This window comes from Prionailurus bengalensis, chromosome D3, assembly GCF_016509475.1.
Source record: "Prionailurus bengalensis isolate Pbe53 chromosome D3, Fcat_Pben_1.1_paternal_pri, whole genome shotgun sequence".
Lineage (NCBI taxonomy): Eukaryota > Metazoa > Chordata > Mammalia > Carnivora > Felidae > Prionailurus > Prionailurus bengalensis.
Window position 1 is genome coordinate 2,058,668 of NC_057356.1, and position 20,700 is coordinate 2,079,367.

The 20,700-nt window shown below is 56.3% G+C and overlaps 1 protein-coding gene across 8 annotated transcripts in view; it reads left to right on the plus strand.

Annotated features, from left to right (window-relative positions):
- RIMBP2 (RIMS binding protein 2) overlaps window positions 1-20,700 on the plus strand; it is a 219,915-nt gene that overhangs the window by 190,861 nt on the left and 8,354 nt on the right. For 6 of the 8 annotated variants that reach the window (XM_043557292.1, XM_043557295.1, XM_043557291.1 and 3 more), the window contains 5 exons: window positions 4,419-4,577; window positions 9,365-9,482; window positions 14,187-14,371; window positions 15,683-15,851; window positions 20,315-20,415. In XM_043557292.1, the coding sequence (XP_043413227.1) occupies window positions 4,419-4,577; window positions 9,365-9,482; window positions 14,187-14,371; window positions 15,683-15,851; window positions 20,315-20,415 (732 nt within the window). Of the gene's footprint in view, window positions 1-4,418; window positions 4,578-7,082; window positions 7,770-9,364; window positions 9,483-14,186; window positions 14,372-15,682; window positions 15,852-20,314; window positions 20,416-20,700 lie in introns of all 8 variants that reach the window. The other 2 variants (XM_043557297.1, XM_043557290.1) reach the window with 2 other exon arrangements.

Here is a 20,700-nt window from a genome sequence, read left to right on the forward strand (position 1 = left end):
CTAATGGTGACAGAGGGGATGAAGATACTTCATTAGCCCACCATACAGCCATACAGGAATAGGAAGCCCACGCAGGAGGAAGGTTGATTCAGCCTTCCAGGTGCGCCTGGGCTCTGGCTTCTCAGGCTTCGATGCTTTTGACCTTCCTCTCGTGGTTCCATAGTGGCTGCCATGGCTCCGATAATCACACCCTCATGTGGCAGCCCCCCAGGGAGGGAGGGAGGAAGGAAGGAAGGGAGAAAAAAGAAGGGGGCTTTCTTTTCAGACACTTTCTCTCTGTCTCTTTTTTTTGACATAATTTATTGCCAAGTTAGCTAACATACAGCGTATACAGTGTGCTCTTGGCTTCGGAAGTAGATTCCCATGATGCGTCACTTACATACAACACCCAGTGCTCTTCCCAGCAAGTGCCTTCCTTAATGCCCATCACCCATTTTCCTGTCTCCCCCCACCCCAACCTCCCATCAACTCTCAGTTTGTTCTCTGAGTCTCTTGTTTCAGACTTGTTCTCTGAGTCTCTGATTTCAGAGTCTCTTGTGGCTCGACTCCCCTTCAGTTTGTAACTGGTTTTTTTCCTTCCCTTCCTACATGGTCCTCTGTTAAGTTTCTTAAATTTCACGTATCAGTGAGAACATACATCTGTCCTTCTCTGGCTGACTTATTTCACTCAGCATAATACCTTCCAGTTCCATCCACGTTGTTGCAGATGGCAGGATTTCATTCTTTCTCATTGTCGAGTGGCATTCCGTTGCGTGTGGTGCAGTTGTAAGTGGGACCAGTTCCTTGATTTCTCTGCCGATGTGTTACTGGTGTGTAGAGGTGCAGCCGATCTCTGTACGTTAATTTTATATCCTGTGACTTTGCGGAAGCAGCTTTTTGGTGGAGTCTTTCGAGTTTTCCACTTAGGGTATCATGTCTGGGAAAAGTGAAAGTTTGACTTCCTCTTTGCCAATTTGGGTGCCTTTGGTTTCGTTTTGTTGCCTGATTGCTGAGGCTGGCACTTCCAACACTATGTTAAGCAACAGGGGTGAGAGGAGACATCCCTGTCGTGTCCCTGATCTCGGGGAGAGCTCTCCGTTGTTCCCCGTTGACGACGATAGCCGCTGTGGGCTTTTCGTAAATGGCTTCTATGGTGTTTAAGTATATTCCTTCTATCCCAACTTTCTTGAGGGTTTTCATCAAGAAAGGATGCTGTATTTTGTCAAATGCTTTTTCTGCATCTGCTGACGGGACCATATGGTTCTCATCCTCTCTTCTATTAATGTGATGGATCACATTGATGTGCGAATATTGAACCTGCCCTGCATCCCGGGGATGAATCCCACTTGATCATGGTGAATAATTCTTTTAATGTACTGTTTATGTTGTTGAGAGTTTTCACATCCATATTCATCAGAGATACTGGCCTGTAGTTCTCCTTCTGTGTGGTGGGGTCTGTGTCTGGTTTGGGAATCAAGGTAACGCTGGCTTCGTAGAATGAGTCTGGAAGTTTTCCTTCCATTTCTACTTTTTGGAACAGCTTGAGAGAAGGATAGGTATTAACTCTGCTTTAAATGTCTGGTAGAGTTCCTCAGGGAAGCCATCTGGTCCTGGGCTCTTACGTGTTGGGAGATTTTTTTTTTTTTAATTTTTTTTTTCAACGTTTATTTATTTTTGGGACAGAGAGAGACAGAGCATGAACGGGGGAGGGGCAGAGAGAGAGGGAGACACAGAGTCGGAAACAGGCTCCAGGCTCCGAGCCATCAGCCCAGAGCCCGACGCGGGGCTCGAACTCACAGACCGCGAGATCGTGACCTGGCTGAAGTCGGACGCTTAACCGACTGCGCCACCCAGGCGCCCCTACGTGTTGGGAGATTTTTGATAACTGATTCAATTTCTTCGCTGGTTATGGGTCTCTTCAAATTTTCTGTTTCTTCCTGTTTGAGTTTTGGAAGTCTGTGGGTGCTTAGGAATTTGTCCATTTCTTCCAGGTTGCCCATGTTGGCATATAATTTTTTTATAGTATTTTCTGAGAGTCATCTGTATTTCTGTGGTGTTGGTTGTGATCGCTCCTCCTTTCCTTCATGATTTTATCTATTTGGGGTGTCTCCCTTTTCTTTTTGAGAAGTCTAGCTAGGGGTTTATCAGTTTTGTTTATTTTTTCAAAAAAACCAGGTCTTAGATTCATTGATCTGTTCTACTGGTTTTTTTTTTTGTTGTTGTTGTTGTTGTTGTTGTTGTTGTTGTTTTGGATTCTGTATTGGTTATTTCTGCTCTAATCTTTATTATTTCTCTTCTGCTGATGGCCTTGGGATTTCTTTGCTGTTCTGCCTCTAGTTCCTGTGGTTGTGTGGTTAGGTTTTGTATTTGGGATTTTTGTTGCTTCTGGAGATAGGCCTGGATTGCAGTGTATTTTCCTCTTAGGACTGCCTTCACTGCATCCCAAAGGGTTTGGACTGTCATGTTTTCATTTTCATTTGCTTCCATATATTTTTTAATTTCTTCAATTTCCTGGTTGACCCATTCGTTCTTTAGTAGGATGTTCCTTAACCTCCATGTATTTGGAAGTTTTCCAGAATTTTTTTGTGTGTGGTTGATTTCAAGTTTCATAGCATTGTGATCCGAAACTATGCATGGTATGATTTCAGTTCTTTTATATTTATTGAGGGCTGTTTCGTGGCCCAGTGTGTGATCTGTCTTGGAGAATGTTCCATGTGCACTCAAAAAGAATGTGTATTCTGCTGCTTTTGGATGAAAAGTTCTAAATATATCTGTCAAGAACGTCTGGTCCAGTGTATCATTCAGGGCAATTTTTTTTTTTAATATTTATTTTTGAGATATAAAGAGAGAGACAGAGTGGGAATTAGGGGAGGGGCAGAGAGAGAGGGAGACACAGAATCCGAAGCAGGTTCCAGGCTCTGAGCTGTCAGCACAGAGCCCGACGTGGGGCTCGAACCCATGAACCCATGCGATCATGACGTGAGCCTAAGTCAGACGCTTAACCGACCAAGCCACCCGGGCGCCCCCAGGACCAGTGTTTCTTCGTTGATTTTCTGCCTAGATGATCTGTCCATTGTTGTAAGTGGAGTATTACAGTCCCTTGCAATTACGGTATTCCTGTCGATAAGTTTGCTTATGTTCGCGGTTAATTGATTTATATATTGGGCAGGCACTTTTCTCTTAACTGGGAGAAAAGTCACTCCCTGCTACATCTCACTGGGCATCATGTGCCCAGCACCGAGAGAGGAATAGGATTCCCACCAACGATGTCCCTGGCGAGCAGCAGACACCTGCTTCCATCCCGAGTTAACTCGTTCATCACGGGGTTGGAATCCGATGAGACCGTTCTCGTGTAGGAGGGCACTTTCTGTCCACCTGGGGGAAGACCTCCTTAAAATCAGCCTGGTCCCTGTGTGTTTAAAGCCATTCATTGTACGTCTTCTCCTTGGTGCCTGACTGAAAGAATGACAGCTGGAACAGCTCAAGCCCCGAGGTGACAGAGGCTCAGGCCGAGAACCTTCCCGGCCACTGCTCCCCGCCGATGCAGGCAAAACCTTAGGCCACGAGCTTAATGTGGCTGGAAGTGCTTGCATGTTTTTATCTCGGGTAGTAATCGGAAGCGGGAGTGTTTTTAATAAGTGTGTCGCAGGATGCGATGAAATGCATTTGTCTTGTCGCCCACCAGGAAAATAAAGAAACCTTTCTTACCGCCATCTAGCGAAAGCAGGGCGCGTTCGTAAATCTGAGCTCGTCAGGGCGTTCAGTTTCGGGGGGTTGCAGTCTGTTTTGCTGTCAGTGCTGGGGGTGTCGGTGACGGACGCTCCGTGAGTGAGGACGTGGCGCTGAACTGCAGCTGAGCTCCTGGCCGGGCTCTTTGTGTTTCTGTTTGCATGTTACCAAACCCGCAAGGAGGCTTTCCTGTGAAACCGTTCACGCGGCCCCCAAGCTGGGCGCAGGGTGAACACAGCCCATGGCGGGGGAGTCCACTGCCTGCCCAGGCTGGGCTGTTCTCCAGACGCCCCACGGTGCGCGTGTTAGACCACATGATATTTGTAAGAGCCTTCAGCGCCTTTATATGGTGTGTACACGCCCGCTTCCCACTGCCCTCCGCCCTGCACACACTGCGTGCCCTAGCCCTGCGGCCGCCTGAGCCGGCAAGGGTCTGCGCCTGTTCCCACCGGGCTCCGAGCGGGCAGCCCCGGGACGTCTCCCTGTCCTCCTGGCTCCCTGCGCTTGATGGGATGGACACGTGCAGGCCCTTGTCACTGCCGACGGGAGCCACACGCACACACGCATATGCACACACACGTGCACGCACACGCACACGCACACGCACGAATCGGGGGCTCCCAAGGCTGCAGGGCAGGGAAAGGGTGGCAGCACAGCCCGGGGGCCCCGATTCCGGGGGCCCCACGGTGTCCCCTGCTCTCGGCCCCCAGCCGCACTGCTGCCACGGAGACGAGTACCACACGGAGAGTAGCCGGGGCTCCGACCTGTCCGACATCATGGAGGAGGACGAGGAGGAGCTCTGCTCTGAGACGCAGCTGGAGGACGGGGGCAGGAGGCGGCCTGGCGGCACATCCCACAACGCCCTCAAGGTCAGTGGCCCGGGTCACCGGCCCCCTCCGTGCGGCCTGGGGCCCCCTTTCCCTGTCCCTCCGCCGGGGCCGCGCCCTGCCGTTTCGATCGGCTTCTTCCTTGGTGCTGAGCTCATGTTCAGGCACTCCTCCGGTCTCCTGTCCCAGGCTCGCCCCAAAAGCCCGGGAGGAGGAGCTCCAGAGCATGTTTCACCCCTGGGGGTGCACGACTCGGTACGGGGAATGGAGTGGGATAGGAAAACGGCACAGGGAAGACGCCCGGCCCGGCCCTGAGTGCTGACCGCAGAGCCAGCAGCCGGGACACAGGTGTCTGAGTCAGACAAGGGCTGGGGATGAGCAGAGCCAGCGGAGGTTTTGCAGATTTTCCGGGAAAGGAGGAAGCTGGGGAGCGCGATGCTCCACGGGGCATGGCGGCCAGAGGAGGGCGGGGCAGCAGGGGCCACACGGGCTCCGCACACAGGCCCCTTCTCAGACACCCCCAGAGCCCCGCGTCCTTGGCTCCCACCTCCAGTGCGGCCGCCAGTGACAGGCTGGATGGGGGTCACCTTCACGGAACATGAGCTTGAGGCCTCCGGAGAGCCCAGTAGGAGGCCTGTCCCCGTGCGCGTCCCCGTACCCTGACCGCGTCCCGGGGCACGAGCCGCCCGCCTCTGCACCAGGCCCTGCGCCAGGCCGAGCCAGCAGTGCGGCCGTTCCCAACCCCGGGGGAGATAAAGGGCCGCCCGGCTGCTGGGACCCCTGTGGGGTTTGCAATTGGAAAAGGCCACGGAGAGGAACGTTCTGCTGGGGGATAGCACACCCCACCACCGAACTCCTCTAGGACACGCAGCCAGGCATTTTGAGTGGTGGATAGAAGGCAACATCCGGTGCTGGCTGCCAGCTCAGTGCCCGCTTGCATAGACAAGACTCAGATGTTCTCCCAGCAAAGGCCCCGGCAGAGCCTTGGAGATCCTCTGTCACCAAAGAACATGCCAGATGCGCATGCAAATCCTGCATGGTTGCAGCTCCCGGCGGTCCTGGTGGCTCCCCCCGAGCCTCTTGCCAGCTCCCAAGGCAACACTGGCCAGCGGACTCTCAGCAGCCTTCCTTGAGGGAGGCAGGCCCCAGGCTGCCCCCTGCTCCAGCCTGACTCCCCCCAGACCCCCCCCCCCCCACCGAGACTCCCCCTGCTTGGCCCCAGAGCTGCCTGCAGGTGTCTGTGGCTGGGCTGGGCGAAGCCTGTATCCGTTTTTTCCAGGATGCTTCTCCTTTGGATGAGAAAGCCCCTGGGATGGCACTTTCTGCAAAGAGTTTAGTAAAGAAGCAGAGGGAGGCTTGGAGAGCGACAAGTTCCTAGGAAACTGATGGCCCAGTGCCCCCCCCCCCCCCCAATCCCCTGTCTGCCTGGGAGCTAGCTGGCAGAGGGCAGAGCTGGCCTGTGGCGGCCACAGCCTCACTTACTTTGTTGTGCCCACGGCACTCTTACAGGTTTTTAAGTCAGGAGATTTCACAGGCTGGTGTGGACTTGCAGTTCTCTAGAAAGTCCCACCAAGTCTGGCATGGTTGGGCTCTGCTTCCCACCTCGGCACAGTTCCCTGTGGCTGGGCCAGCTTCCCCCACGGCAGCCTCGCTTTGGAAGCCCCGGTTAGACCCCTGCTCCCAAACAGACTCTGGCGTCAGGTCAGCAAAGGGGAGAGGTTGGGTCCAGGGCAAGGGCGCGCTGCCCAGGCCCTCCCTGCAAGCAGTGAGCTCCAACCACAGCGCCGGGGAAATGCGCCAGGGCCCCCAGCTTGTGGAGCCCCAGGTGGGGGTCCCGGAGGAAAGGCCTTGCCTGCAGGGGCAGGGAGGGCCTCCGGAAGGAGGAGCTGTCTGGGTGGGCTCAGTGGGTGTGGAGGATGGGCTCGAGGATGCCCCTGAGGACAGAAATGTGTGTGACCTGTGGGCTCGCAGTGGCCAGGTCACCTCTGGCGTGGGGCAGCTTCCTGGGTGGCGCTGTGCAGGCAGGCTGGGCCTGAGACCGGGGGGGGGGGGGGGGGGGGGGGGGGGGCGGAACGCGGCTCCCCGCGCCAGGGGCCAGGATCCAGACGGCCAGGCCCACCAGGTCCTCTGCAGACACTGGCGGAACAGGGCTGTGCAGCTACACTGCCCCAGCCAGGATGCGCCCAAGGGCCGAGGTCCCGCCGTCCCACAGGCGTTTAGCTGTAGAGGAGGGGGGGCGCCGTGGGGACCGCCTCCCCGCACCGACTGCCACTTCCGAGTTCAGGCCCGCCCAGGCCTCCGGCTGTTCGCCCACCGCCCCCCACACTTGCGGCCTCCACTCCACTCAGAGCGCGCCTCCCACCGGCCCCGCTCCAGGCACCGTCCGTTAACCTTCTGTTCTCTTTCCAGAACCGGGCCAGAGCATGCCTTTTGCCCCCGAGTGCACGCATGCTTGCCCCTCACCGCGTCTGAGACTAATCCTGTCTATTTCTTTCCTTCCCCCATGTCACTTCGGTCACACCCCGCGTTAACACACCACCCTTTAAGGAGTGCTTTCAGAGTAGCCGCACTGAAGGGGTCTTCCCGGAGCGCCCCGACCACCCCCAGCAGACCTACCACAGTAAGGGGCTGTTCAGTATCCCCGAAGTAGCCGAGGACGGGGAGCAGCTGTGGTTCTTGCACAAGCAGGGCTTAGGGTACTCCGCCAGGGCCAGGGCCCGCGCCCGCAGCGGGGACGAGGCCCCCCCGGCGTCCTGGCTCCCGGCAAAACCCAGGGGCCCCGGGGTCGGCCCCCACGCCGAGGACTTCGTGCCGGAAGACAGAGGCTGCCGGTTCGGCCGCTCGGCCAGCAGGAGCCCGGACAGTGGCCTGGACTGTGGGAGCGACGAGGAGGAGCTGCACTTCAGCTTCCGGAACGCGGCCAAGTGCAGCCCAGGCCCCGGGCACTGTCGCTGTAGGAGGAGCCTGAGGCCTCTGCTGGCCCGGCGACGGACGCTGACCCGGCAGAGCAGCATCGAGGAGGACTTTGGGGAGCAGGCGGTCCCCGGTGACGCCCTCAGGAGCGATGGCGCCCCCCCGAGCCCAGAGAGAGCCACCCCCAGGAGGTCTGGCTGGGAGGAGCCCCTGGCTCACCAAGGCTCGCGGGACGTCTGCAAGAAAAGCGTAAAAGTGCCCGGCAGTAGGGCCACTGGCCGCCAGGCGCAGCCGCGTCCCGGGCCCGCAGAAGGCCCCTTGGTGTGTGAAGTACGCTTCCTGCTCACGTCCGCTTGCCAGGCCAATCCATTTCCATTCTCTCCCCCGGTCGATTTATTTTGGTAGCCATCCCTGGGGAGCCCCTCTGCTGGCTGGCTTTGGTTTCCATGCATTTTGATTTCCGTCCCATTGCTTCCTGGTCTTTGCCCACGCTGACGATCCCTTTACTTTGCTGTCGAATACTGACCCCCTCCCCCACCCCCACCCCACAGAATCAGCGATGAGTATGGCTGCTTTAATTCAAGGGCAACTGAATCTAAATTTTAATTAAGGGTTAGCTGAACTGTGATTATCCAAAAGTTTGGCAACACTTTTTTTTTTTTTTTTTTTCCAAAACGAACCCCAGGGACCTGTTGGTGACCACCACCGGCGGTCCTTACTGATGCTTTTGGCGTTTGGTTGGTGTTGTGTTTTGGTCTTTATCCATAACTGGGGGGGGGAAAAAAAAGCAGTTATCGAAGAGATCCATTTCTGTATATTGTTTCCAAAGTGGTTTTGTTTTTGTTTTGTTTCCTCCCCCTTTCTTGCCTGTGTCCAGTTTGCAGAATGGGTTTTCCATCATCTGCTGTAGACGCACCCCCTGCCTTGTGTTCCAGGCTTGCAAGTGGGCTGTGGAGAGTAGGGGCTCATTCAAGGCTTCGTTCATGTCTATATTGTGCCCTCTTTTCAGCACATCTGCTCCTGTCACGCTGAACTTTTCCATGAAAACAAGGGCGAGACGCGGCCGGGCGCCAGGCCTCCGGTCTGAGCCCGTGCAGTCGTGGTGTGTCCACCAGAGGGCGCCGATCCGTACGCCGCTGAGTCACCTGCCACCCGCAGCCCCCCACTACCTGCCCCTGCTTGTCACAAGCCGCCTAATTCCTGGGACTCCCTCACCACCGTTCATGCCCCGTGTCCCTGAGAACTTCCTGACTCAAATTACTTCCCAGTGAGCTGGAGGTTTCGCTGTGACTCTCTCGTATGATTCTGACCTTGAGTGCAAATTAGGAGTGAACTGGTCCATAAAGGAGAACCATCCGAGTCAGCGCTGAAAATTGATTGGCGCCTTCGGATTAGGGCCAGGACGTTGCCGTGAGTTTCACGGCCGATAATGCGCAGAAACTTCTGTCTTTGAGTTTTTGGTAACCTCACGTACAGCGCGGTCCAGGCGGGATGTTTGGAAATGCAGTCATCTCCCCGCCTCCGTGATCGCTGCCGGCGGTGGGCGGTTCTGGGACCAGGCAAGGGTCGTGGGCGGGCAGCGGTGCCAGGGGCATCAGGTGCCTGTGTCAGCCCCTCTCGCTTTGGTTCCAAGATTCCGGCTTCCGCAGCGGTAGCCGCAGGAAACGGTGCCTCCCGAGGAGTCCCCTCTTGCCCCCACCCCCGTGAGTGTGTCGCAAAGGGACTCTGGTCTGGAAGACGGGGCGCCTGGGGTGAGCAACCTGTTTCTCTTCCAGGTTATTCAGCTAACCTTTCAGTTAAAAGCTAAGTTTAGTTGCCTTTAGAGCTTCCGCTTCTAAGTTGACTTGATTTGGCTGACTTAGTTCTTGTGTCCCCCAAGGCTGGCAAGACTTATGACTCCGTTGTTTTGTCTTTAGATTTTAGGAAACCCGGTGTCTGCAGGACGGGCCGACAGGGCGGATCACGCGGGCCGGAGGTTCCCCCACGGCAGTGCTGGCCCTCAGAGGTCGCGGCCAGTGATGGTCCCATCCATCGGTTAGTGGGCCTGGTTGACACCTTTCTGTTTCTTCCCAGCACAGAGCACATGGCTGCTTAGTCCTTGATCTAAACACGTTTAAAAACTTGCGAGAAATAGCATTTCAACCACACGCAGAAAACTCTCCATTGCTTATGGCAAAAAGAAGGCAGAAAGCACAGGATAGATAAAACCAAGTACCATATTGGCTTCTTAGGTGTGTCTTCTCCCTGCCGATCTTTATTTATGTTTTCCCGGAGCGGCCGGACGGCATGAGCCCCGGAGAGATCGCAGTGCACTGCCTTCCGTGTCCCTGCTCGCGGGACATGCGCGTGGTCAGAGCGGCACGGGAGCGGGGATGGCGGCCAGTCTCCAAACACAGAAATAAGCCCCGAGTGACGGAGAGTTGTCCGCATGCACAACACGCTTTGGCAGCCGGGACCCAAAGTGACAGAGACACCAGGAGGCCCAAATGTGTCCTCGGAGCATGTGCCGCCCTCCCCCATCCGGTCACCTCCCTGCTCGCGAGTCCCCGTCTGGCACCCCGTGTCCGTTCTTTCCATTCCTTTTTGGGATTGAGCCAGTCTTGCTGACATCCGTCATTTTCGTCCCTGTGACCGACCCGCTGGGCCAGGGGGACGTGGCGGGCGGTCGGATGGGAAGGTGTCCGCCAGGGTCATCAGCCCAAACCAGCCAGCCTTTCGTGAAAACGCACGCACGCGTGGGAAACAAAGCAGGCGGGACTGGGGACGGGTAGAAGAGAATGAGACCCCTCGGCCTGGCAATTCAGGGCTCCAGGAGACAAGTTAGGGGCCTCTAGACGCCCGCACACACGGCTCTAATCGCGGCCAAACCGCTGACATTGACTAGACTGTCCTTTCCGTCACAGCAGCTGGAAAGACAGACAGACGTCATAACACAAAACAGATCCTCTCAGTGTCGTCCTCCTTCTGGACTTCTCTTCCTTGTAAAGTCCAGACGGCAGGGAAAAAAACGTTTCCCCTTCCACCTTCACAGCCTCAGGATGTTTTTATCTATTGGCAACAATTTCACGGGATAGGGTCTTTTCCGTTAACTGGAAGATAAGCAGATGCGCAGTCGGACTTGGGAGACGCTGGTCTCTCCCGCAATCTGCGCGTCATCCCCCGTATCCGTTTCCGAGCCCAGCGGGGTTCTCCTGGCGTGTGAGCGGCTTGTGGGGGACTGACGGGCCGTCTGTGGAAACGAGGCAGGCCTGGGCCAGACGCACGCCCAGACTCTGCTCTTCTCTGCGGTTCTGGGTGTCCGGGTCTTCACTGGGCTGCGACCGGATGCATGGAGAGCACGGCGAGGCTTGTCACGGAGCCGCTGCTGTTCCCGGGGTGGGAGCGTGCGTGTTGTGGGTGCTGGTGTGGGGTGTCCTCTGGCCCCGGTCCCCTGGGACAGGGAGGGAACGTCTGCCGGGGGCGGGGGGGCGGGTGGCGCACAGGGGAAACATCAGTGCGTCCGAGTCGGGCCAGCGGACGCTCTCCCCGGGATGGGCCGTTGAGTGGCTGTGTCTTCCGGTAAAGGATCGAAAGGGCTGCACGCGTGTCTTGATCTCAGTAAGACGCTAGTGACGTTCACGGAAAGAGTAACGCTAACGTTTGAACGACAAAAGCTCTTGATAACGTAACTCAAAAAAGCGCTGCATAAACTTGTGATTCATTGCTTTAATTGTACCTGACTTCTTACCGTGTAGCGATGCAAGAAACCACGTAAAAGCACGATTGGTGTCATGCACGTGGTACGTTCACACACACACAGAAACGCCTAGTATGCTCTCAAAGGACAGAAGTGTCGTGCGCTCGGAAGCTGCCAGTGACCCTCGGGAGCTAGTGGTCAGTGACGCGCCGGGAGACTTTCCCCCCAGGTCCTCTTCCATTTTTCTTGTGCAAATATCAGTTGTTACTTTAGGGGTCTGCTCTACTCCAGAAGCATCTGTGTGGTCTTTTCCAGGGGACCCTAAGTCTACAGACCATACGTTTCCCCAAAACATTTTTAAGAAGCAATGCACTCACCATTGAATTAAAATACTGTACCTTTTCGTATTATCTGGGTTTTCCAAAATGAAGGAAACAGCGCCCCTCCTGATGTAAAAAGACAAGTTGGGGAGCTACAGCTGTAGTGTCGATCTCACAGTCAGCGTGAGGGGGGCCTCAGGACACGGATCGGTGACTCTACGGGTGGATTTCCCTGGGCCCGGCTTCTGGCTTTCTCCTGTTTGGTGTTTGTATTTACCCGCGTACCCGGAGGGTGCCCCTTCTCCTGGCGAGGATCCCGTTCTAGGAGTCTGTGGCCTCTCCAGGTTTTCCCATTTCCTCGGCTGTCCTGGCTGCCAAGCTCCCAGAACGAGGAAACACAGCACGTTCTCTCTGTGTGCAGAGAGGAACAATTGAAAATGAACCTATGAAGCTTGGCCCTGTAGAACAGAGATGCCTTTTCCACGGGTTTCCCGGCGAGGAGAAAATGAGACGGCGTGAAGTATGTTTAACTCATGACTCCCTCTTCCCCTGTACAAATGACCGCGGATGTTACCGGTGAAGGCTGCTGGTCTCAGGCAGGGAGGGCCGGGTCTCACCCGTACGAGACGATGCTTGTTGGCACGGCACGGCTGGACTCAGGAGGCCTGTCCGGGCGCATGGTGTGCAGACCCTTTCTCCCTCCTGAAGAGACCCCCCTGAACCCGCCAGGGTGACCCGGGGTCATAGCCTCAGGACAGAGGGGGAGGAGTGCCCACACCAGGTCAGACCAGGGCTGGAAGGGAGTTCCTCCTCCTCGGGCCGGACCCCTGGCCACTCCCTGCGGTCTCTGGGGAGGCCAGGGCCATGGCCATGTTCCACGTGGACACAGTCCTTCTCTGCAAGAAGAGGCAGTGAAGCCCCCCTCCTGCCCACACTCCCACCCCCTGCCCCACCAGAAAGAGCCCGTGGGGCAGGTGGGCAGTTCTGCCGTGGTCTCCCCCCATTTCAGGAGACTCCAGCTGGAGCCTTCGCTGGGACCCAGCCTCGGATGCCTGCCCTGGCCTCCGTGCCTCGGGCAGTGTAGACACCGTCAGGGTCCCTGAGCCGGGCCAGCTTCCGAGGGTGTGCAGGCCAGTGCAGACCGCAGGGGTGGCTCGAGACCCTCAAGGACGATGGCCGTCGTGGCCAGCCTCCGCCTAGGAGCGGACCTAGTCCCCGGCCCTCGCGCTGTCTGGCCATCGGAGACGGCCGAGAACCCCTGGGAGTGAGTCTGCCTTCCCGGCGGTTCTCCGTTGTCTGCCCAGGGCGGGGCGCTGCTGGCTGTGCTGTCGCGGGCACCGGGCCCCTTCTGCGGACCAGCCACCTGCCCGGAGTAGAAGCCGGCCGCCTTCGTGCTGCTGACCGTTTTCTCCGCCTCCCCCCTGCACGCGCTCACCCGAGATCCGCGGAGGCCACGGGGTGGCTTATGTAGCTTGCCACGATTTCAGTTAGGTAACGTTGAAAAGTACGGGGAAACGCCTGAGGTCTTTCCATTGACCATAAACAAAATAAAAACTTAGGACACGAACGACGCCCTGCGTTGACAAGCTTTGTTCCCTGGCAGAAGAGAAATCACTGAATTTCTAGATTATCCAGGCGTCCTTAAAGGGTCCCCAATTTAAATAACGTCAACAGTGCACTGCATTTTAAAAGTCCACTTTTTCGGCTGCTAAAGTGCTTTTTATTTATTTTTCAACTAATTTTTTTTTTTTTTTTTTTCTGGTGAAGGAAACCGAGTGGCTTGGTTCTTCACTTGGTCTCCTGTCTTTTCTGCGTCCCTGTGGCGTCCTCCCGTCGGGGTCCTGGTCGCCAGGGGCCTGGCTGGCTGTGTGAGCCGCCTATGCTCTGCCTCGGTGGCGGTTCCCATTCGCTTCCCGCTGCCGTGGGAGCGCGGTCCCCTACGATGACGTATACAGCGACATCGACGATATCTGATATATGCGAACATAATAGGATTTCAAAGAATAATTTTTAGCAGCTGGATGATAGGGGAGTTTTGTGAAGAGTGCATTTGTTGCTGCTGAAATATTTAATTTTTTTAACGTTTTATTCATTTTTGAGAGACAGAGACCGAGCATGAGTCGGGGAGGGGCAGAGAGAGAGGGAGACAGAATCGGGAGCAGGCTGCAGGCTCTGAGCGGTCAGCCCAGAGCCCGACGTGGGGCTCGAGCTCATGAACCGGAAGATCATGACTTGAGCTGAAGTTGGCGCTTCACCGACTGAGCCCCCCGGGCGCCCCTCTGCTGAAATATTTAGAGCTGAGCGGACAGCTCAGCGGATGACCCCAGACGCACACACAAATGTGTCTCGGTCACGGGAGGAAGGCGCTGTCCTCGCCTGCTGTGGACACGGGTGGCGCTCTGCATGGTGGCGGATGGCCTGTCCATCCCCGCTGACCCCTCGCTCGGGTCTGCGGCTGGTGAGGCCGCCCAGCATCACCCACCTGTCACGGACTCACACGGGGCGGGGCTTCATACTGGTGCTTGATGACAGCGATTTGCCACTCAGACCCACTGGTGTCGGTCCCCACGTTAACCGCAGACTTCTTTTAAAAGACGAGTTCCAGTGTCTCAGCCATCCTTATTCCCTGAGCCATATTTCGTATTAACAGCACACATTTCTGAGTCAATGAGGGGCTGGGTGGGGGGGGCATGGAGGGCAGGAATCACCTAGCATTCTGTCTTTGTCCCCACCTGCTCCCAGATGAATACAGTGAGCGAGACCACCTTTCTCCAGACTTCTATGAAGAGTCGGAAACAGACCCTGGTACAGAAGAGCTCCCAGCCCGAATCTTTGTGGCTCTTTTTGACTATGACCCCCTCACCATGTCCCCAAATCCGGATGCTGCAGAAGAAGAGCTTCCTTTTAAGGAAGGACAGATCATCAAGGTGGGGGGCTCGGCTGGGGGCTGCAGGGCTGATGGGGCACCTGGGGGGGACAGATCATCAAGGTGGGGCTGAAGGGCTGGGGGGGACAGAGCATTGAGGTGGGGGCTGCAGGGCTGGCAGGGCACCTGGGGGGACAGATCATCAAGGTGGGGGTTTGGCTGGGGGCCACTGGGCTGGGGGGGGCACCGAGGGGGACAGATTATCAAGGTGGGGGCTCGGCTGGGGGCCGCTGGGCTGGTAGGGCACCTGGGGGGAGGGGGGGGACAGATCATCAAGGTGGGGCTGCAGGGCTGGTAGGGCGCTTGGGGGGACAGATCATCAAGGTGGGGGCTCAGCTGGGGGCCACTGGGTTGGTGGGGCACCCAGGGGGACAGATCCTCAAGGTGGGGGGCTCGGCTGGGGGCTTCAGGGCCGATGGGGCACCTGAGGGGGACAGATCATCAAAGTGGGGGCTGCAGGGCTGGTGGGGCACCTGGGGGGACAGATCCTCAAGGTGGGGGCTCGGCTGGGGGCCACTGGGCTGGTGGGGCACCTGGGGGGACAGATCATCAAGTTGGGGGCCTGGCTGGGGGCTGCAGGGCTGGTGGGGGCACCCGAGGAAGGGGGGAGCGGTCTCACCATACCTTGGCTCCTAAGTTTGTCCCAATGGCTGGCTTTTTTCTGGTGCATTAAATATCCAGCCTGCTGAGCAGCAGAGAGGAGGGACGTCGTGAGTCTGAAGTAGGAGCTGGAGAGAAAGCCTGGTGCTCAGTAGCAGAGGGAAACAGGGAGCCCTTGAGCCCTAGGTTTTCGGGTTCCCCAGAGGGCACGCCAAGTCGCGTTTGAACGTGGTTATGATACGTGTCCAGTAAGACACGCCCTTAAAGCGTGGTGCTGTGACCCCAGAGAGTGATGAACAGCTCTGGGCTAGATGAGATTCCTACCTTCTGGAATCCTGACACGCCACACCGTCTGGCGGAGGAAGCCACTTGCTGCGGGCGGGGACGCCGCCGCGTGGGGTCTAGACGTCCTCTCCGCGGGTGGGGTCATCGCGCGCGGCTTTCGCTGTGTGAGTTCAGATACGCGGGCCGCGCACAGAGTGGAGCCAGAGCCCCGACTTGTGGCCCCACCGCCACCAGCTGATGGGGAGAGCAGTGTCATCCAGACCCTGGGGCGGAAACTCGGGGGCCGAGGGCAGGAGCGCAGCTGTGCGGGGCACGCGTGGGTGACCGCGGTCTTGTTCGTTCGAGCGTGTTCTGACGACGTGCCGGCAGGGCTGAGGCGCTTGTGAACCCACGGTCCTGCCGCCTTGGCCTTTCACACCGGCTCCAGGTGTATGGGGACAAAGACGCCGACGGCTTTTACCGGGGGGAGACCTGTGCCCGGCTCGGCCTTATTCCCTGCAACATGGTCTCAGAGATCCAAGCCGACGACGAGGATATGATGGACCAGCTCCTGAGGCAAGGGTTCCTTCCTCTGAACACGCCTGTGGAGAAAATAGGTAAGAGACCGGCCCCTGTTCACCTGCACCTCCCCTCACCCCGGCCCCCGCCCGGCGGTCCGTAGCCACGCCACGGGCTCTCGGGCGCCCGAGGCCTGTGGGCGGGGTCCAGTCTGTGACGTTTAAACATCACGGGGGAGGGGTGCCTGGGTGGCTCAGTGGGTTGAGGGTCCGACTTCGGCTCAGGTCACGATCTCGCAGTTCGTGAGTTCAGGCCCCGTGTCGGGCTCTGCACTGACAGCTAGGAGTCTGGAGCCTGCTTGGGATTCTGTGTCTCCCTCTCTCTCCCACCCTCCCCTGCTCACCCTCATCTCTCTCTCTTTCTCTTGAAAATAAACATTAAAAATCAAATGAACGTCCCAAGAGAATCCGAAAGTTAACCATCCAGTTTTTGGGGCAAAATCCACTCTACAAACCAGGTCATGACAGTCCTACACGCTTTATGGGCATATGTGCTCGACATATCCCTGCAGACACAGAAGATTTTCTAATGGAAGATGAAGTGTAGCCTTACTTAAAGTCTGTCCCGTCTAGAAAACAGACTACCGCTCTGAGGGTGTTTTTGACTGGATGTTGTGTCCCCCTAAAATTTTAAGTTATGATGTAAACCCCACGGCGATGGCGTCTGGGGCGAGCTGAGGTCACGATCGTGCAGCCGTCAGAGGCGCATTCCTGCCCTCTGAAAGACGCTCTGCAGACGTCCCTTGCCTCGTCCACCCTGTGAGGACAGGGCGAGAAGATGCCATCTGTGAACCAGGACGCCGGTCCTCACCAGACCCCGAATCTGCCGGCGCCTTGGTCTCGGACGTCCAGCCTCCAGAGCTGTGAGAAGTGACCATGTTTTGTCCCGGCAGCGCGGACGGACTGAGACGTCGGTGACGTGCCTCGAACGTTAGCCCGTCGGTGGTGAAGTCCCAGAGTCTGATGAGGTCTTGCCACGCTCTTCCTTGCTTCTCCAGAAGCCATCAAGGGTTCGCACCTGTAACGTGGACCCGATGACCCCGCCTATCACGAACCGGTCCGCGAGCACCCGTGAACACACAGCAGACTATTTTCAGTGACTCTAAGCAACGTTATGTGTGTGATCTGTGATTTTGCCCACGTGCAGGAAAAATCTCATTAGAAGCGCCTTTGCTTTTTCTAAATAGGAGACAGATCCGTTTGATGCCGTTCGTGTTTAAGGTTTTGATACTTCAAAACATAAGGTGAACTTCGCTCGAAATGAGATTGCAGAGACAAAACTGAACGACTCAAAGAATACGCATATTTTTAAGGACAGTCACAAAATCACATCAAACGCGTTTCGGTCTCTTTGGTGGGAACGAACACACCATTTGAAGTTAGAACCCACATCTGACAGTCGAGGCCTCCTGTGAATGTGCTGCCCGGGTCAAGTCCACGAGGCTGAAGCCGTCTGAGTACACGCCGCCTCTGTCCCTAGAGCCACGTGCCCGGTTCAGAGGGGGAGCGGGCTCCGTATGCCGCGGGCCGGAAAGCCAACAAGCGCTCTGCCAGAAACCAGCTCGATCCATGTGATCGGTTAGATTAAATGTCTATTTTATTCTGTTTTCCTAAACGTGACTTCTGAAGGAACCAGACTGAGATACCACGTCCGTTTCTAGCACTAGGAAGTATCTAGTTGCTACGGACTGAGTACGCCCCTCCCGCGGCTGGGGCTGGATGACGGTGTCTGCCTCTCAGTCCCTTTCGGGCACCACGCGCGGGGAGACAGGAGGGAATGGTGTACGGACCGGAAAAGAAGATGTTCAACGTTTTCTACTCACAGGTGACCTGAAAATCTAGAAAATCTCAAAGGATCCCGTGAATTAACTAGTGAGTTTATTAGCAAGGTCACTGGATACAAAAGCAGTTGTCTTTCCAAATGTTAGCAGTGAAAAATTTGAAATGGAAATTTAAGAAGTAATACTATTTATGGTAACGCAACAGAGACACGAAAGGGGGAGGGGTGAGTCTAACGAGATGGGTGCGGGATCTGTGCGCTAAAGATCCCCAAGTGCACGGAGGCGCCGTGTTCCCGGACTTGGGGCGGCGAGACGTCCCGCATCCCCAGACTGTCCTGTGGATGCAACACAACCCCAGTCAACGTCTGGGCAGGGATTTATTTGGAATCGATACGCTAAGCCAAAAAACGTGTCTGAAAAGGCAAAGGAACTACCGTTGCCCAAGCAGATTTAAAAGAAGAGTGGACGTTAACGGGATTGTAAGACCATACAGGGAGACGAATCCAGACAGGGTGGAGTCGGAGGACACACAGGCACACAGATCAATGGAACGGAACAGAGTCCACAAAACGGACCAACACATAAGACCGTCCACGGATTCTCATCCACGGTCAAGAGGCTGTTCAGTGGGAAAGGACACTCTTTTCCATAACAGGTGCTGATTTGGTGGGGAAATGAAGCTCGGGCCATACTCCCACCAAACCAGAAGAATTAACTTAAAACTGAACACGGTCTTAAATATAAAAACTAAGACCGTGAAAGTTCTAGAAGAAAACATGGAAAAACTTGGTGGTGGTCAGGCAGCACTGTCTTTGATGTGACACTAAAACCGTGCCACGGAAGAGGAAAATTCTGATGTTGGACTTCACGGAAATCGAGTCGTTCTGGGCTGAGAAAGACACCGTGAAGAGAAGAAAGAGAGAGGCCACAGGCTGGGGGAAAAGATTTGCACGTGCCCCGGCTGAAGGGGGACTTGAATCCAGAGGACACATAAGAAGCTTTCAAAACTCAACAACGAGAAAGCAAATGACCAATAAAAATGGGGACAAAAGATTGAAGAGATCTGGGGGGCTCCGTCGGTTAAGTGTCCAACTTTTGGTTTCGGCTCAGGTCACGATCTCACAGTCTGTGAGTTTGAGCCCCGCGTCGAGCTCTGAGCTGACAGCTCAGAGCCTGGAGCCTCCTTTGGATTCTGTGTCCCACCCCCCCACCCCCCCCGTCTCTCTCTGCCCCTCCTCTGCTCACTCTCTGTCCTGGTTTCTCCCAAAATAAATAAATAAAAGAAAAAAGATTAAAGAGATCCTTCACCAAGGAGGACACGTGGAAACAAGCACGTGGAAAGATGCTTCACGTGATTAGTGGAATGCAAGTGAAAGGCATGGCAGGGAGCCAGGACTCACCCACGGGCACAGCCACGGGGGCGCACCATGCGTGGGAGGGATGTGGAGCCAGCACACCGTCCGCCGGAGGTGAACCCGCGTGGGGCGTCTCTGCAGTCAGTGTGCAGGTCCTTCCGAGGCTAGACACACTTCCGGCACAGTTCCCCCGCTCCCCCGCTGAGTGCTCACCCCACAGGAATAGAACTTCCCACTCAAATCCTGCGCAGGGTGTTCACAGGGGGCTTGCCTGGGCACCACCCATAGCGGGACACTCAGGTGCCTTTCCCCTGGTAGGCGGATCGGGGAACTGGTGCGTCCACCCGGGGGCTGCTCCTCGCGCGGGAGAGTAGGCCTGCTGATACACGCGGTCACACGAGTGGGTCTCAGGTGCATTGTCCCCACGAAAGAAGCCACTTTCTAAAAAAACTATATCTGGGATGATTCCACTTAAATGCTGTTCTGGAAAGGTAAAAGTCTCCGGACAGAAAGCAGACCGGTGGTTACCTGGGGCTGGAGGTGACATCAGAGAAGCACCCGGCGATTTTGGGGGGTGACAGAACTGTCCACCTTGATTGCTGCCAGCTGTGGTTATAGGACCGTGTGAGCTCCTCAAAGCTTACCCAGCATATGCCGGAAAGGGTGAATTTCATTGTTACTGCCACCTGCAGGAATTCATACTTGCAACTTGCCCTGGAAAACTAACAAGCCCGGGAGTGCTCTAATCGATCCCTGGAATAACTCTCCTCTCTGTTTCAAGGAAGCATGTGCACAGGCCCTACAACGGTGCCCTGCTTTCTCTAAATTAAGCAGTGCCTCTTGGGCAGGAGCCGAGGTGTGGGTGATCTCTGGACCTTTGCACAGCCGGGCCCTGTGCCAGCTGAAAACCACTGACAGGGCACAGAACCAACTTTAGGTGCTTTCAAAATACCTGCCTTCCATGGTTTTCATTTGTACGAATTCCAGAAACCAATTCTAGGCGCAGAGTGGCTGTGTTTGGAAGAAATGCACAAATGCCAACTTCCTTCAGGAGTAACGTTCTAAATCGTTTAGATTTATTATTCCGGAGAATCTCTGCTTTCACCTGTCTCCCGGCCTGATGGACACGCCAGGGAAAGGAAAGTGTCCTTGGCAGTGTGTGTGTGTATGTTGGCGGTTGGGGGTGGGAGGGCTGTGCCCGAGCAGAGATACTAGAACATGTAGCCCAGGGCGACCGGCCCCCTTGAGAGGGTGCGGGTCTGGTCCCAGCGGCCAAGTGCAGCCTGTTGTGCTGCTTGGGGCAAGGGAGGGGGCACCTCTCCTTTCGAAATAACCACACGACGGCTTTCTTCTTGTGTGTAAACAGAGAGAAGCCGAAGAGGCGGCCGGCACCCGGGGGCGACTCGGAGGGTGGTGGCCCTGTATGACTACGACCCCAGGGAAAGCTCACCGAACATCGATGTCGAGGTACCCGGAGCGCGGTTTCACTGCAGTGCTGCCCCGGGAAACCGGGATCTGGCCTCCCGCCATCGCTGGAACCGTCCACAGGGGGCGCTACCAGAGCGGTGAATGGTGTTAGGGAGCCAGGAGGGAGGAGACAGAGAGAGCACAGCAGGTGCTGACCAAGGTCACTGCTGTGGCCGGGAGGTCCCCATCCGCGATGCTCCGGGCAGAGCAGCTGTGATCCTGGTCTGCCAGGGGTGGCCCCGGAGGGTCGTCTTGACGAGGGAAATAAAGCCCGAGGGAAAGCAG